The following is a 14,210-nucleotide window of genomic DNA, read 5'->3' as shown; positions in this document are numbered from 1 at the left end:
AAAAAACAGATAAAATAGACAAAGTACTGGTCAATCTAATAAAAAAAAAAAAAGGAAAGAAGAAAGCCAAATTGACAGTATCAAAAATGAAAAGGGAGACCTCACTTCAAATGAAGGGGAAATTAAGGCAATTATTAAAAACTATTTTGCCCTATTATATAGCAATAAATATAACAATCTAGGAGATATGGATGAATATTTACAAAAATATAAATTGCCTAGATTAACAGCAGAAGAAATAGAATACCTAAATAATCCCATATCAGAAAAAGAAATTGAACAAGCCATCAAAGAACTCCCTAAGGAAAAACCGCCAGGGCCTGATGGATTCACAAGTGAATTCTATCAGACATTCAAAGAGCAACTAATCCCAATACTACACAAATTATTTGATATAATAAGCAAAGAAGGAGTCCTAACAAATTCCTTCTATGACACAAATATGGTACTGATTCCAAAGCCAGGGAGATCAAAATCAGAGAAAGAAAACTACAGACCAATCACCTTAATGAACATAGATGCAAAAATCTTAAATAGAACACTAGCAAAGAGACTCCAGCAAGTAATCAAGAAGATTATCCACCATGATCAGGTGGGATTTATACTAGGAATGCAAGGATGGTTCAACATTAGGAAAACCATCCACATAATTGACCATATCAACAATCTAACAAACAAAAATCACATGATTATCTCAATAGATGCTGAAAAAGCCTTTGACAAAATACAGCATCCATTCCTATTGAAAATACTGAAAAGTATAAGAATAGAAGGACCTTTCCTAAAAATAATAAACAGTATATACCTAAAACCATCGGCAAACATCATATGCAATGGGGATAAATTAGAAGCCTTCCCAATAAGATCAGGAGTGAAACAAGGATGCCCATTATCACCTCTATTATTCAACATAGTACTAGAAACACTAGCAGTAGCAATTAGAGAAGAAAAAGAAATTGAAGGTATCAAAATAGGCAATGAGGAGCTATCACTCTTTTCAGATGATATGATGATCTACTTAAAAAATCCCAGAGAATCAACTAAGAAACTTGTAGAAATAATCAACAACTTTAGCAAAGTTGCAGGATACAAAATAAATGCACACAAATCATCAGCATTTCTATATATTTCCAACACATTAGAGTAGCAAGAGGTAGAAAGAGAAACACCATTTAAAATCACCCTAAACAATATAAAATACTTAGGAAACTATCTACCAAAACAAACACAGGAATTATATGAAAACAACTACAAAACACTTTCCAAACAAATAAAACTGGATCTAAACAATTGGAAAACCATTGATTGCTCATGGGTAGGACAAGCTAACATAATAAAAATGACCATTCTACCCAAATTAATTTACCTATTTAGTGCAATACCTATCAAACTACCAAAAAACTTCTTTACTGAATTAGGAAAAACTATAACAAATTTCATTTGGAATAACAAAAAATCAAGAATATCAAGGGAAATAATGAAAAAAAAATGTGAAGGAAGGGGGCCTAGCAGTACCAGATATTTAACTATACCATAAAGCAGCAGTCATCAAATCAATATAGTACTGGTTAAGAGACAGAAGGGAGGATCAGTGGAATAGACTTGGGGTAAATGACATCAGCAAGACAGTGTATGATAAACCCAAAGAGCCCAACTTTTGGGACATGAATCCACTATTTGACAAAAACTGCTGGGAAATTTGGAAAACAATATGGGAGAGATTAGGTTTAGATCAACATCTCACACCCTAAACCAAGATAAATTCAGAATGGGTGAATGACTTGAATATAAAGAGGGAAACTATAAATAAGTTAAGTGAACACAAAATAGTATACCTGTCAGATATCTGGGAAAGGAAAGATTTTAAAACCAAGCAAGAGTTAGAGAAAATTACAAAATGTAAATTAAATGGTTTTGATTATATTAAACTAAAAAGCTTTTGTACAAACAAAAACAATGCAGCCAAAATTAGAAGGGAAACAACAAATTGGGAAAAAAATCTTTGTAACAAAAAACTCTGACAGGTTTTACAAATATACAAGGAGTTAAATCAATTGTATAAAAAATCAAGCCATTTCCCAATTGATAAATAGGCAAGAGACATGAATAGACAATTTTCAGGTAAAGAAATCAAAAGTATCAATAAGCACATGAGAAAGTGTTCTAAATCTCTAATAATCAGAGAAATGCAAATCAAAACAACTCTGAGGTATGACCTCACACCTAGCAGATTGGCTAAAATGAAAGAAGGGGAGAGTAATGAATGCTGGAGGGGATGTGGCAAAATTGGGACATTAATGCATTGCTGGTGAAGCTGTGAACTGATCCAACCATTCTGGCTGGCAATTTGGAACTATGCTCAAAGGGCTATAAAAGATTGCCTGCCCTTTGATCCAGCCATACCATTTGGAATAACAAAAAATCAAGAATATCAAGGGAAATAATGAAAAAAAAATGTGAAGGAAGGGGGCCTAGCAGTACCAGATATTTAACTATACCATAAAGCAGCAGTCATCAAATCATAAATTTGTACCCCAAAGAGATCATAAATAAACAGACTTGTATGAAAATATTTATAGCTGTTCTTGTTGTGGTGGCAAAAAACTGGAAAAGGAGGGTATGTCCTTTAATTGGGGAATGGCTGAACAAATTGTGGTATATGCTGGTGATGGAATACTATTGTGCTAAAAGGAATAATAAACTGGAGGAATTCCATGTGAACTGGAAAGACCTCCAGGAATTGATGCAGAGCGAAAGGAGCAGAGCCAGAAGAACATTGTACACAGAGACTGATATACTATGGTAAAATCGAATGTAATGGACCTCTGTACCAACAGCAGTGCAATGACACAGGACAGTTCTGAGGGATTTATGGTAAAGAACACTACCCACATTCAGAGGAAGAACTGCAGGAGAGGAAACATATAAGAAAAACAACTGCTTGAACGCATGGGTTGAGGTGGAAATGATTGGGGATGTAGACTCAAAACTACCACACCAATGCAACTAACAACAATTTGGAAATAGGTCTTGATCAATGACACATGTTAAAACCAGTGGAAATGTGCATCGGCCATGGGTGGGGGGAGTGCAGGGGGTGAAGGGAGCATGAATCATGTAACCATGTTAAAAATGAATATTAATAAATGGTTAAAAAAAGAAAAAAGAAAACTGCCTAGACATTCTCAAACAAGGGGGAAAAGTGGAAATTGAAAGAACCCACAGATCACCTCATACATTTAATCCACAACTGACAACTTCCAGGAATATTATAGCCAAATTAAAAAACTACTAGACCAAGGAAAAAAATATTACAAGCTGCTAAGAAGAAGTCATTCATATACCAGGGAACCACAGTTTGGATAACACAGGATCTGGCTGCATCTACATTGAAGTCCCGAAAGGCATGGAATATAATGTTCCGGAAAGCAAGAGAGCTGAGTCTACAACCAAGACTTAACTATCCAGCAAAACTGACTATATTCTTGCAGGTTAGCCTTGTCAAGGAGAGCAAAGAAGGAGAACCTGGGGAGTGATTTAGAGGCCATTCATTGGTATGACTGAACCTTGAATTGGTACTACACCTCTATTGTTATTGTTCCTAGGTTAAAATAAAAATTCCTCAGCTTTGCATTGACAGTTCTTTACAAACTGACTCCACATTGCCTTTCTAGGCCTCCTGCTTGTTCCCTTTCATGTATTCTACATTTCAGTCGAAATGGCCCATTGGCTGCCCTCTCCTGTGCATTTGCATGGGCTATTCCTCATGCACATTTCCTCTTTAACTCCACTTCTTACATTCTCTCACTTTCTCAAATGCTTTTATTAGATGTCATTGTTTTGTCACCCCCTCTGCCCCCCAGGGACCAGTAACTGGTGCAATCCATTGGTTATTATGGGAAGCCTTTGCTGAACCCCAGTGGTTCTTTAAGTAATCATGCATGTCTTTAACTGTTTACATATTGTATTCCCCCAGTACAGTTTATATTCTTTGAGGAAGACCTGGAACTTTTCATCTTGTCCTTGACTTCTCATCATTCAGCATTGAACTATGTACATAGTTGGATCTTTTTAATAGATAGTTTTAAAAAAATCATTAGGCATAGTTTAAAAAGGCAGTGATGGGGGTGCCCTTTTGGGAATTCAGTGGCCCAAGGTATATTGCCGTAAATTTAGAAATATTCTCCACCCAAAACAAGATTTTTCTCCCTTTCCCAAGTACTCATCCAAACTACCATTTATAAATATTAGGTCAATAAACTTCTAACATCCAAAAGTGGAAAGAAACTAGCATTTGTTTTGTTTTTTAAACAAATCCTTATCTTTTTTCTTAGAATCAATACTAACTATTGGTTCCAAGGCAAAAGAATGGTAAGTGCTAGGCAATGGAGGTTGTGACTTGCCCAGGGTTACACAAGTAGGAAGAGTCTGATGCCAGATTTGAACACAGGTCCTCCTGTCTCTAGGCCTAGCTCTCTGTCCACTGAGGTACCTTGCTGTCCTGAAACTAGCATTTATTTAAGTGCTTGCCTTGTGTCAGGCCTTTTGCTAAGCATGTTACGCTATCTCATTTGATGATGATGTAACTTTCTTATTAAAATGTAAGAGTTTAAAAATACATAATAGATGCTTAAATGCATTTTGAATTTGATTAGATTTGTTAATAGGTATTGGGGTGATGGAGCAAAGTAAGGTGGTCAAGGGGAGTTTGAGGAGTGATGGAATCCCAAGTGAAAGAGGACTTGGACATCATGAGAGCTATCAGTTTCTGGATCCTGAAAGCACAGAGTTGGTTGTAGCATTTCAAATAGTCTTTGAAGAAATCAGGAAGTGGAAGAGGTAGAGGGAAGAGGAAGGTCACTCTAGGCAGGGGGGGATAGCCTATGCAAAGCCTGGCAGGAGATGGTTAATGGGCTAGTTGTACTGGAATGTAGAGAGTCCCCAAAGGATACTCTCCTGCATCCAGAGAATTCTGTATCTTTCTGAAATATAGATCTCTCTGGAAGGTTCCATAAAAATTAGAATTTCTTATCCCAGGAGGAACAATATGAGATGTTTCCCATGACATCATAAGAGGCTCTGTTTCATCAGAAAGAGAGCGTATATGCACCAAATCAGATGTCCTTGATTTTCTGGGTTCTCTAGGTTGGTACTGTTATGATTTAGGGGGACTCCAGTTCTCTCTCCTTACTTGCCAGGATAGCAAGGTTGTCTGTGAGTTCTGGACCCAGCCTGCATATATTGGAGATGAAATAACAGGGTTGGTAACCCAGTGGCAACATAGCTTCCAAGAGACTGTCACTCATGTAGGAAAGCCCCAGAGTGTTCAAATGGAGTCAGGTAAGGACAAGGGCTTAAAAGTAACTAACACCCTGCAAATGTGTGTATGTGTGTGTGTGTGTGTGGGGGGTCTTTTCTTTTTTAATATTTTCTTTTCCCAGTTACATGTAATAACAATTTTTGATATAATATCTTTTAAAATTATAAGATCCAAATTGTCTTTCTCCCTCTTTTTGGAGATGGTAAGCAATTTGATCTGGGTTATACATGTATTATCATGTGAAACATACTTCCATATTTGTCACTGTTGTAAGAGAATACTCATATAAGACAAAACCCCCCAAATAAAAGTGAAAAATTGTATGCTTTGATCTGCATTCCGGCTCCAACAGTTCTTTCTCTGGAGGTGGATAGCATTCTTTGTCATAAGTCCCTCAGAATTGTCCTGAATCACTGTATTGCTGAGAGTAGCTAAGTCTATCACAGATGATCATTCCACAATATTGCTGTTACAGTGTACAATGTTCTCCTGGTTCTGCTTATTTCACTCAGCATTAGCTCACATAGGTCTTTCCAGCTCTTTCTGAAATCATCCTGTTCATTATTTCTTATGCACAAAAGTATTCCATCATCATCACATACCACCATTTGTTTAGCCATTTCCCAACTGACAGACATCCCCTTAATTTCTAAACAGATGTAGTTTTCTCAGAGGTTCTACAGGATGCTAAGAATTCTTTAGCAAGGGAAGGTGGGTAAGAAGGAATAAGCTAATCTGCATGTATTAAATGATTGAGGTCTGTTCTCCAGGACTACCATCTTTGAGGGAGCCTTGGTACCGCTTCACATGGGAGAAGAGTCTCTTTTTGATTGGCCGTCGAAAGGAACTCCAATGCATCCTTAAGGACTTAGACTTTAATCAGCCGGTAATGCTTCTGGACCTTTTGTGCCCCTCCCAGTATGAAGTCCCCATTAGAATGTCTATTGTTTTAGAAAAGGTAACACATTCTCCTTTCCTGTTCTCCTTGAATTAAGGATATCGAAGGACTTGAAGTAGTTGGCAAAGGACAACCTTTCTCATCTGTCTCTGCACAGCACTTCCCAATACTTATAGAGGCTAAGGAAAGCACGTCCAAAGATGTGACTCCGTGAGTTGGGCTCAATGTCAGGGGAGGGTGAGTAATGTCCGTTGTGAGGCATCATCTCATGAAGCCTTTGTGTGCATTCCACTGTAGTAGTCCCTTCTGCATTTGGGGCCATGGTTAGGGCCAGCCCACCCTACTGACTCTCTCTTAGTCTAGCACCTTTCAGGTTTCTGTCTCAGCCATCTCCCTCTATTGCATTCTACAAGATGATTTTCTTGAATGTTCTGACACTGGTCATGCCAAGTCATTGTCAAATCCCATTCTGCATACAATCAGTGATTCTTTAGTTTGAAGACTTGAAGGTTTGGGGAGTTTCCTCTGGCTTTTAAAGCTCTTCCTGACCTGGCCCCTTCTTACCTTTCCAGTCTTCCTACATTTCACTCCCTTCCATGTACTCTGTGATCTAGTGACCCTGGCCTTTTTGCCAGACATTGCATCTCCTGACTCAATGGCTTTTTCATTTGCCTAGAATGTTCTTCTTCCTCATCTCTGCCTCAGAGTGTCCCCGATTTTCTTCAGATCTCAGTTCTACTCCCATCTTCTACAGTAGGCCTTTCTTGGTCCTTCCCCACTGCAAGTACCTCCCCTCTGAGATTACCTCTCATTTACACTGGATAGATCTTGTGTATATGTAGTTATTTGTATGTTGTTTCTCCCATTAGAATGTGAGCTCCTTTTGGGCAGGGAATATGTTTTTACCTTTCTTTATCTCACAATAGCTAGCATTTATATAGGGATTTAAGGTTCTTTAAAAACCTTTACAAATGTTATTGCATTTTATCATCATAACTCTAGGAGGCAGGTGCTTTATTAGCTCCATTTTCCAAATGAGGAAACTAAGGCAGGCAAAAGTTAGGTGACTCGCCCAGAACTATACGGTCGGGCAGGCAGTATCTTGAGGCTTGATTTGAATTCAGGTAGTCCAGTGGCTTAACCGCTGTACCGCTTGGCTATGACCAGTGTTTAGCATGGTACCTGGTACGTAGTAAACACTCAGTAAATGCCCATTAATACTGAAGATGCTATTATCTTGAGCACCTCTCAGTTTTCAACTAATTTGGTCCTGATCTGAATGTCCCTGGCTGTCCTCTCTCTGGGTTCTGACAAAGAACATTAGCATCCTTAAGGACAATATGTTATTGGCTTATCTTCCAGAAATCCCTTAGCTGACTTCCCTGATGTGGTTCCTATGCCTTTTCTTGGTCCTTCTTTGCTATTCTGTGGAAAACCAGCATGCTGGATCGATAGCTCTCTTCTGCCAGATGAGGTAAACCCCCTAATCATTCAGTATTCATTTCTTTAAACCAAAATCAAGGCTTTCACCATTCAGAGAAGAGGGCTAGTCCTACCCTGAAGATGACTTTGACAAAATCCCAGGGAGACTGCAATGTCCCATTTTAGTTTGGTCTGTCCACACTTTCAGCCTCCATCTGAAAATGGTAATAGGACCAGCCTAAATGAGAACTAAATCAGAAGACTGACTCACAGATCCCCTGGTCTTTAGAATAATAGCTTCAGATCTGGAAGAGAACTTAGACATTATCTAGTCAGATCCACTCATTTTCCAGGGGAGGAAATCAAGGAACAGAGAGACCAAGTCATTTGTCCAAAGACCACCAGTAGTAGGTAACAGAGGAGGCTCCCTGACTTCAAACCTAGTTCTCTTTCCACTGTGTCCCTCTCCATCTCTCCCAACCCCCCAGCCCCTCTTTCTTGGGGCTTTACTTCTGAGCAATCACAAGTAAACCCTCCCTAAACATGGAAAAAGATTTCATATCTTCCAGTAACTAAAGAACCCTCCCACATGGGAAGTTGCCACTAGCACTACTTTCAGGATTTCCAGAATAGAATCTATTTTGTCTCTTCCCCTTGTCAGTGACAACTCCTGGGACAGCCGGCATTAGGATTTCGCTTTCCCAACCCCCTCTGCTCCATTGGAGAGTGGAGTCACCATTGATGGAGCAGACCAGCTTTCCTCTCTTCTCTCCCATAGAGACAGATCAGTATCGTTTTCCCCCTTCTCTCCCACAGAAACAAATTGGCATTGCAGTCCGTTTGACCTTTGAGACCATGGAAGGTGAGAGGACATCTTCTATCCTCACAGTTGTAAACAATGGAACTGCAGCTATTTGGTTTGACTGGAGGAGGCTCCAAGAGCCCGACACCTTTGAAGAGTTCAAGGGGATCAAAGCGCAGCGATTTTACTTTAACACCAAGGAAGGTATATAAAAGGAAGTGAGCTTAGCCTTCCTGGACCAGATGGGTGCTGACCTCAGCCATATCCTCAAAAGAAACCAAGAGATAATTATTGCCAAGCTTCCCTGAAACTGGCAACTCTTTCTGTATCCAAGCCTTGTTTGAGAGAGAGAATATGGCAGTCCAGAGGCCAAATAAAAGCTGACTTGGTGTAGGTGGAACGAAAACTCTCCTTTAGGTTTGAATCTTGAAGTAAGATGCCCCTTCCCCACCACGCACACCTCCAAGAGGTAGAAAGAAGCAGTAGAACTGGGGAAACATCTTGTGGGGCTTGGCTAACTTGGATTTTTTGGAGACTTTGAGTCTTTGTCCTGTTCAGGTGTGATTCTTCCTGGGGAAACAAAGGAGTATACCTTCTTCTTCAAGTCTTTGAATGCAGGAATCTTCAGGGAATGCTGGGAGTTTGGAACCCACCCAACACTCTTAGGGGGAGCTATGCTGCAGGTCACTCTACGGGGTGTTGCCCTGAGCCAAGACATTTTCATGGAGGAAAGAAAGTTGCTGAAGGTAAGAGACCTGGGAGTTTGGCTATTGCAGAGACTGTATAGATTATCTACCCTTGTGTCCTTTCTGGTGAGTGCTTGTGGTGATCCTATTACCACCCCCTCCCCAACCCATAGGGGTGAGTTACTGATCTTCACAAACAAGCAGCAACTTTTATGGAACAAGAAAATCCCTAGCAACCTCTGGGTACCTATGAGGAGCACCAAGGCTCTGTCTCTTCTTAAGAAATAGAGAATCATAGAATTCAGGCTGGAAGGGATCTCAGAGGTCATCTGGCTTCAACTCCCTCATTTTCCAGATCCTTCATCCCCAGAGGCTGTGTTCTTCATACTGCCAGGCAAAGGACATTTTTGAGCCTTACCATGCAAAGCATCATAGCCTGTAGAGTCTTTTTTTAAAAACCCAACTTTCTGTCTTAGTAAAAACTCTAAGGCAGAAGGGTGAGGGCTAGGCAAACAAAGGCAAGCAGCTTGCCCAGGATCACATAGCTAGGAAGTAGCTGAAGCTGGATTTCAAACTAGGTCCTCCTGGCATCAGGCCTGGTACTCTATCCACTGTGCCACCTAGCTGCCCTGTAGCCCACTAAAATATTTTTTTTAAACTTTTACCGTCTTCCTTAGAATGAATACTGATTATCATTTTCAAGGCAGAAGAGTGGTAAAGACTAGGTAGTTAGGGTTAAGTGACTTACCCAGGGTCATTCAGCCAAGAAGTGCCTGAGGTCAGATTTGAACCCAGGTCCTCCTGACTCTAAGCCTGGTGCTCTATCCACTATGCCACCTAGCTGCCCTGTGGCCCATTAGAATCTTAAGGAAGTTAGTCCAAGTTTGAAAGAATTTTTAAAAACCCCAATGCTTATTCAAATTATGATGGAAGATACGATGCTCTTGCCATACTGGGTCTCCTGACATTCATGCTCTTGGGCACATTACTTCTAGATGGGTAATAGAAAGGAGTAAGGAAACTTCACCAGTCTCTTCGCAAGTCTGCAGATTTTAATGAGCCTCCCTCTTCCACATATTGGGATCTCCTAATGAAAGTGTTGGCCCTGTGGATCAGTTGGGAGAATAGTGTTGAAATGGTGCACATCCTTAAAAGGTTTAAAAGGCTCTTTACATGTGTTTTCTCCTTTAATCTCGGCTTTGTCGCAGCTATTTGGGAATGCCCAGTAGCCCCTGCATCAGTGAGAAGCTTCAGGAGCATTTGGAGGGAAGGGGCAGGCTTAGCCATACAGGATTGGGCTTATTGGGGATTTTGCTTCCACCAAGCATCTTCCCTGAAGTGGTTTATGAAAGGTCTGGAGGACAGACAGGCAGAAGCCCGAGTCCTGGGTCTTCTTCCTTCCTTTCTTCAGGAAAAACTTGCCACCCAAGAAGCTACTTCCATTGTACGGGAGTTGCTTGATGAGCTGCTGAGAGGGATCTGGTCCCCAGATCGAGCCATATCCCCAGTGGATGCCTACCTTACTGAAGAAGATTTGTTCAACTACAGGAACCCTCAGGTACGGAGCATCCCCTGGAACCAACCCCAGGGCAGAGGTGCTGAGGATGCTGCAGTGCATCTGGATTCTCTGTGAGTCAGTAGGAAGTTGTGGATGGCTTGGGTTCCGGTTCCTGGGCTCTGCCCTTTCCTCTGTGTGTGTGTGTGTGTGTGTGTGTGTGTGTGATTCTCTGTGTGTGTGTGTGTGATTCTCTGTGTGTGTGTGATTCTCTGTTTCTCTTACAGCTACATTATCAGCATCAAGTGGTTCGAGATCTACAAGACCTATGGGATGAGTACATTGTATCGTGCCCCCCAGTTTTGATTGAAGAGGAGGAAGCAGTCCCACCAGCTCCACCAGTAGAAGAAGAACAGAAGCTTCCTGTCGGTCCTGAGATGACCACTACTCCAGGAGAGAAGGCCAAGGGAGTTGCGGGTCCAACTCCCGAAAGCCAACCCCAGAAGCCCTCAAAGCTTCCATCCTACAAACCATCCACATCTGCTATCTTACGCCAAAAGAGTGACATACTCAAGGTGACCGAATTCCAGGGGGATCTGGAAGAAGGAGGCCCAGAAAAGCCGGAGGCAGTTGCAAAGGCACCCAAGTGGAATCTCTGTGTGGATGATTTAAAAAAGGTATTGGCCTTGGGGCAGCCAGGTGGCTCAGTGGATAGAGCACCAAGCCTAGAGACGGGAGGGCCTGGGTTCAAATATGTCCTCAGACACTTCCTTGGCTGTGTGATCCGGGCAAAACACTTAGCCCAAATTGCCTGATCCTCACTGCTCTTAAAGCCTTGGAACTGATTCTTAGTAAGGATTCTAAGACAAAAGGTAAGGGTTAAAAAAAAAAAGGATTGGCCTAGTAATGGACAGGATGGGCACCAAAGCAGCTCAGCAACAGTGTCAGTGCAGTGCTTTTACCCAGGGTAAGAGGTCCCTGCTCATGGGAATGCCCCTGGGGAGGCAGGTCCTCCAGTTGTCCCCTTCACAGGTTGGGTGTCAGAGCAGTCCCAGGGTGGAGGGACATATAATGTCTGAGAAGTTGGTGATCTCCCTCATTTCACCAAGGAGGAAACTAGACCCCAGAAAAGCGGAATGATGGCCAAGCACACACAGTAAATGGCAGATCCTGGGTCGGGAATTTGACTCTCCTGACTCACAGTCAAGGGCCCTCCAGGAACCATGAACTCAGCTTTCTAAACTTCCCATATTTCTGAGAACAGCTTCATGAATGAGGCTTCAGGGCTGTCACAAGGGCATCTATGTCTTCAGCCTCCTGGTGGTGAAGGGATGCTTAAAAGGCAGAATTTAATCATTCTCCCAAGAGCACTTCTGGGGTCCAGATGAAACCAACCACTCAGGGGCCAATCCCAGTTAGCATCTCCTTCCTTTGTGTGGAACTATCAACGTTAACCATGTTCAGTGCCTTTATGAGCCTTGAAAGAATAAATTGGAGCAGCAAGGTGTCACAGTGGATAGAGTGTGGGGCCTGGAGTCAGGAACACCTGAGTTCAAATCTGGCCTCAGACACTTACTGAATTTACGAGCAGTGTGACCCTGGGCAAGTCACTTCATCTTGTGTGCCTCAGTTTCCTCATCTGTAAACATGAGCTGGAGAAGGAAATGGCAAACTCTGCCAAGAAAACCCCAAATGGGGTCACGAAGAGTAGAAAATGAATGAAAAAAATGTCCAAAAAACAACAAAAAGTACATTGGAAGCCTCCAGGACTTGGGCAAAGTTAATGTCCTTTTGGATCTATTAGGCAGTAATGGAGCTCCCCAAAGAAGAAAAGCGAGAAGAGGCTCTTAGCAGGCTCAACAAGGGAGCCCGGGAGCTGTGCTTGATGTCGAGGCCACTTCAGTCGGACCTCTTGTACCAGATGTGGTATGTTTCCCTACCTAACTGCGCCCTGTTCCCACCCTCGCCACTTCCAGTATGTCAGCTCATTTTTTTAAAACCATTACTTTCTGCTTAGAATTGATATTAAGTATTAATTCTAAGACAGAAGAGCAGTATGGGCTAGGCAATAGGGGTTAAGTGACTTGCCCAGGGTCACACAGCTGGGAAGTATCAGATTTGAAGCCAGGACTTCCCCTTTCCAGGCCTGGTTTTCTGTTTACTCCGGTTGCCCCAAATTGTGTGTATCCTTTTTAAAAAACCCTTACCTTCTGTCTTAGTAACAACTCTAAGACAGAAGAGCAAAGGCTAGGCAAATGGGGTTAAGTGACTTGCCCAGGGTCACACAACTAAGAAGTGTCTGAGGCCAGATTTTAACCCAGATTCTCCCAATTCCAAATCTCGTACCCTATCTGCTGTGCCACCTAGCTGCCCTAAGTCACCTCATTTTTCAAAAAGTTCTATTGGTGCCTTTATTTTTACTCCCTAGTCATTCCCCAAAGTTCCCCTCCCCTTATTGAACCCTGCAAAGAAAAACCTAACAAAGAAAAAGAGTTAAACAAAATTGACCAAGAAAGTAAAAAGTGTCTGACAAAAATATAGGCAGTATTCTGCTCCCATAGGCATCTACTTCTCTACCAAAGCAAGAGAGATAATTTTCATCATCTGTTCTCAAAGACTAGGACTGATCACTGCCATTAACTCAACTCCAGCTGCTTTAGAGGTTGTTTTTGCAGCCTGGTGTAGAGACTAAAGAGTCCCCACACTCAGAATCAAAAATTCACACGTTTGATGCTTATTAGCTTCAGGTGACCTTGGGCAAGTCATTTGACTAATCTTTGACTAATCAGAGACTATTTCCTCATCTCTAAAATGGAAATAGTAATACATACCACTAGTACCTAACTCAAAGGGTTGAAGTGAGGATAGCCTTGCAGAATTTAAAAGTCTATGTAAATGTCACTTTTTATTTTTATTGCATACATTTTCATATTGGTTCTGCTTGTTTCTCTCTGCATTACTTTTTAAAATTTTTTGATGAATTCCTCATATTCATTGCTTCTTATGTGTAGTAATATTCCATTAAGTTGATACTCTTCATTTAGCCATCAGTCAATGGACATCCACTTCACTTTATTTTCCTTTTTTGCCACCACAAAAAGTGCTGCTAAGATTTTTTATTTTATTTTCCCCTAGTTCCATGTGAAAACAATTTTAAACTTTTTTTTTCAATTTGAATTCTCTCCTTCTTTCTCTGCCTTCCTCCCTCCCTGAGATGGGTCAGCAACCTGATATAGATTTTACATGTGTAATTATGTAAAACATTTTCCCACATTCCTCCTTTCGTGGGAGAAAACTTGAACAAAAAATAATGAAGAAAGTGAAATAGAGTATGTTTTGGTCTGAATTCAGATTCTATCAGTTCTTTCTTCAGAGATCAAATGACATTTTTCATAAAGTGTCCTTTAGGATTGCCTTGGATCATTGTATTGCTGAGAATAGCTAAGTTATTCACAATTGTTCATCTTACAATATTACTGTTACTATGTACAATGTTCTTTGTTTTTTGACTAACAGAGGTAGAAAATGAAGTTAAAGTAGCATTCCATAAGACTGGGTAAATAGATTCATTAGTTGTTCCATTGGAA

At 41.1% G+C, this 14,210-nt stretch overlaps 1 protein-coding gene across 1 annotated transcript in view; it reads left to right on the top strand.

Moving 5' to 3' along the window:
• The window catches only part of LOC123246143 (MYCBP associated protein), a 42,416-nt gene that overhangs the window by 15,873 nt on the left and 12,333 nt on the right, over positions 1-14,210 (top strand). Inside the window, exons 7-16 of the mRNA XM_044675081.1 lie at positions 5,199-5,340; positions 6,091-6,206; positions 6,316-6,428; positions 7,581-7,692; positions 8,457-8,646; positions 9,001-9,188; positions 10,540-10,686; positions 10,911-11,084; positions 11,184-11,300; positions 12,428-12,549. Of these exons, the coding sequence (XP_044531016.1) occupies positions 5,199-5,340; positions 6,091-6,206; positions 6,316-6,428; positions 7,581-7,692; positions 8,457-8,646; positions 9,001-9,188; positions 10,540-10,686; positions 10,911-11,084; positions 11,184-11,300; positions 12,428-12,549 (1,421 nt within the window). The remainder of the gene's footprint in view (positions 1-5,198; positions 5,341-6,090; positions 6,207-6,315; positions 6,429-7,580; positions 7,693-8,456; positions 8,647-9,000; positions 9,189-10,539; positions 10,687-10,910; positions 11,085-11,183; positions 11,301-12,427; positions 12,550-14,210) is intronic.

This window comes from Gracilinanus agilis, chromosome 4 (assembly GCF_016433145.1).
Source record: "Gracilinanus agilis isolate LMUSP501 chromosome 4, AgileGrace, whole genome shotgun sequence".
Taxonomy (NCBI): Eukaryota; Metazoa; Chordata; class Mammalia; order Didelphimorphia; family Didelphidae; genus Gracilinanus; species Gracilinanus agilis.
The sequence above is the reverse complement of the archived record's forward strand: the minus strand, read 5'-3'. Positions and strand labels throughout refer to the sequence as shown.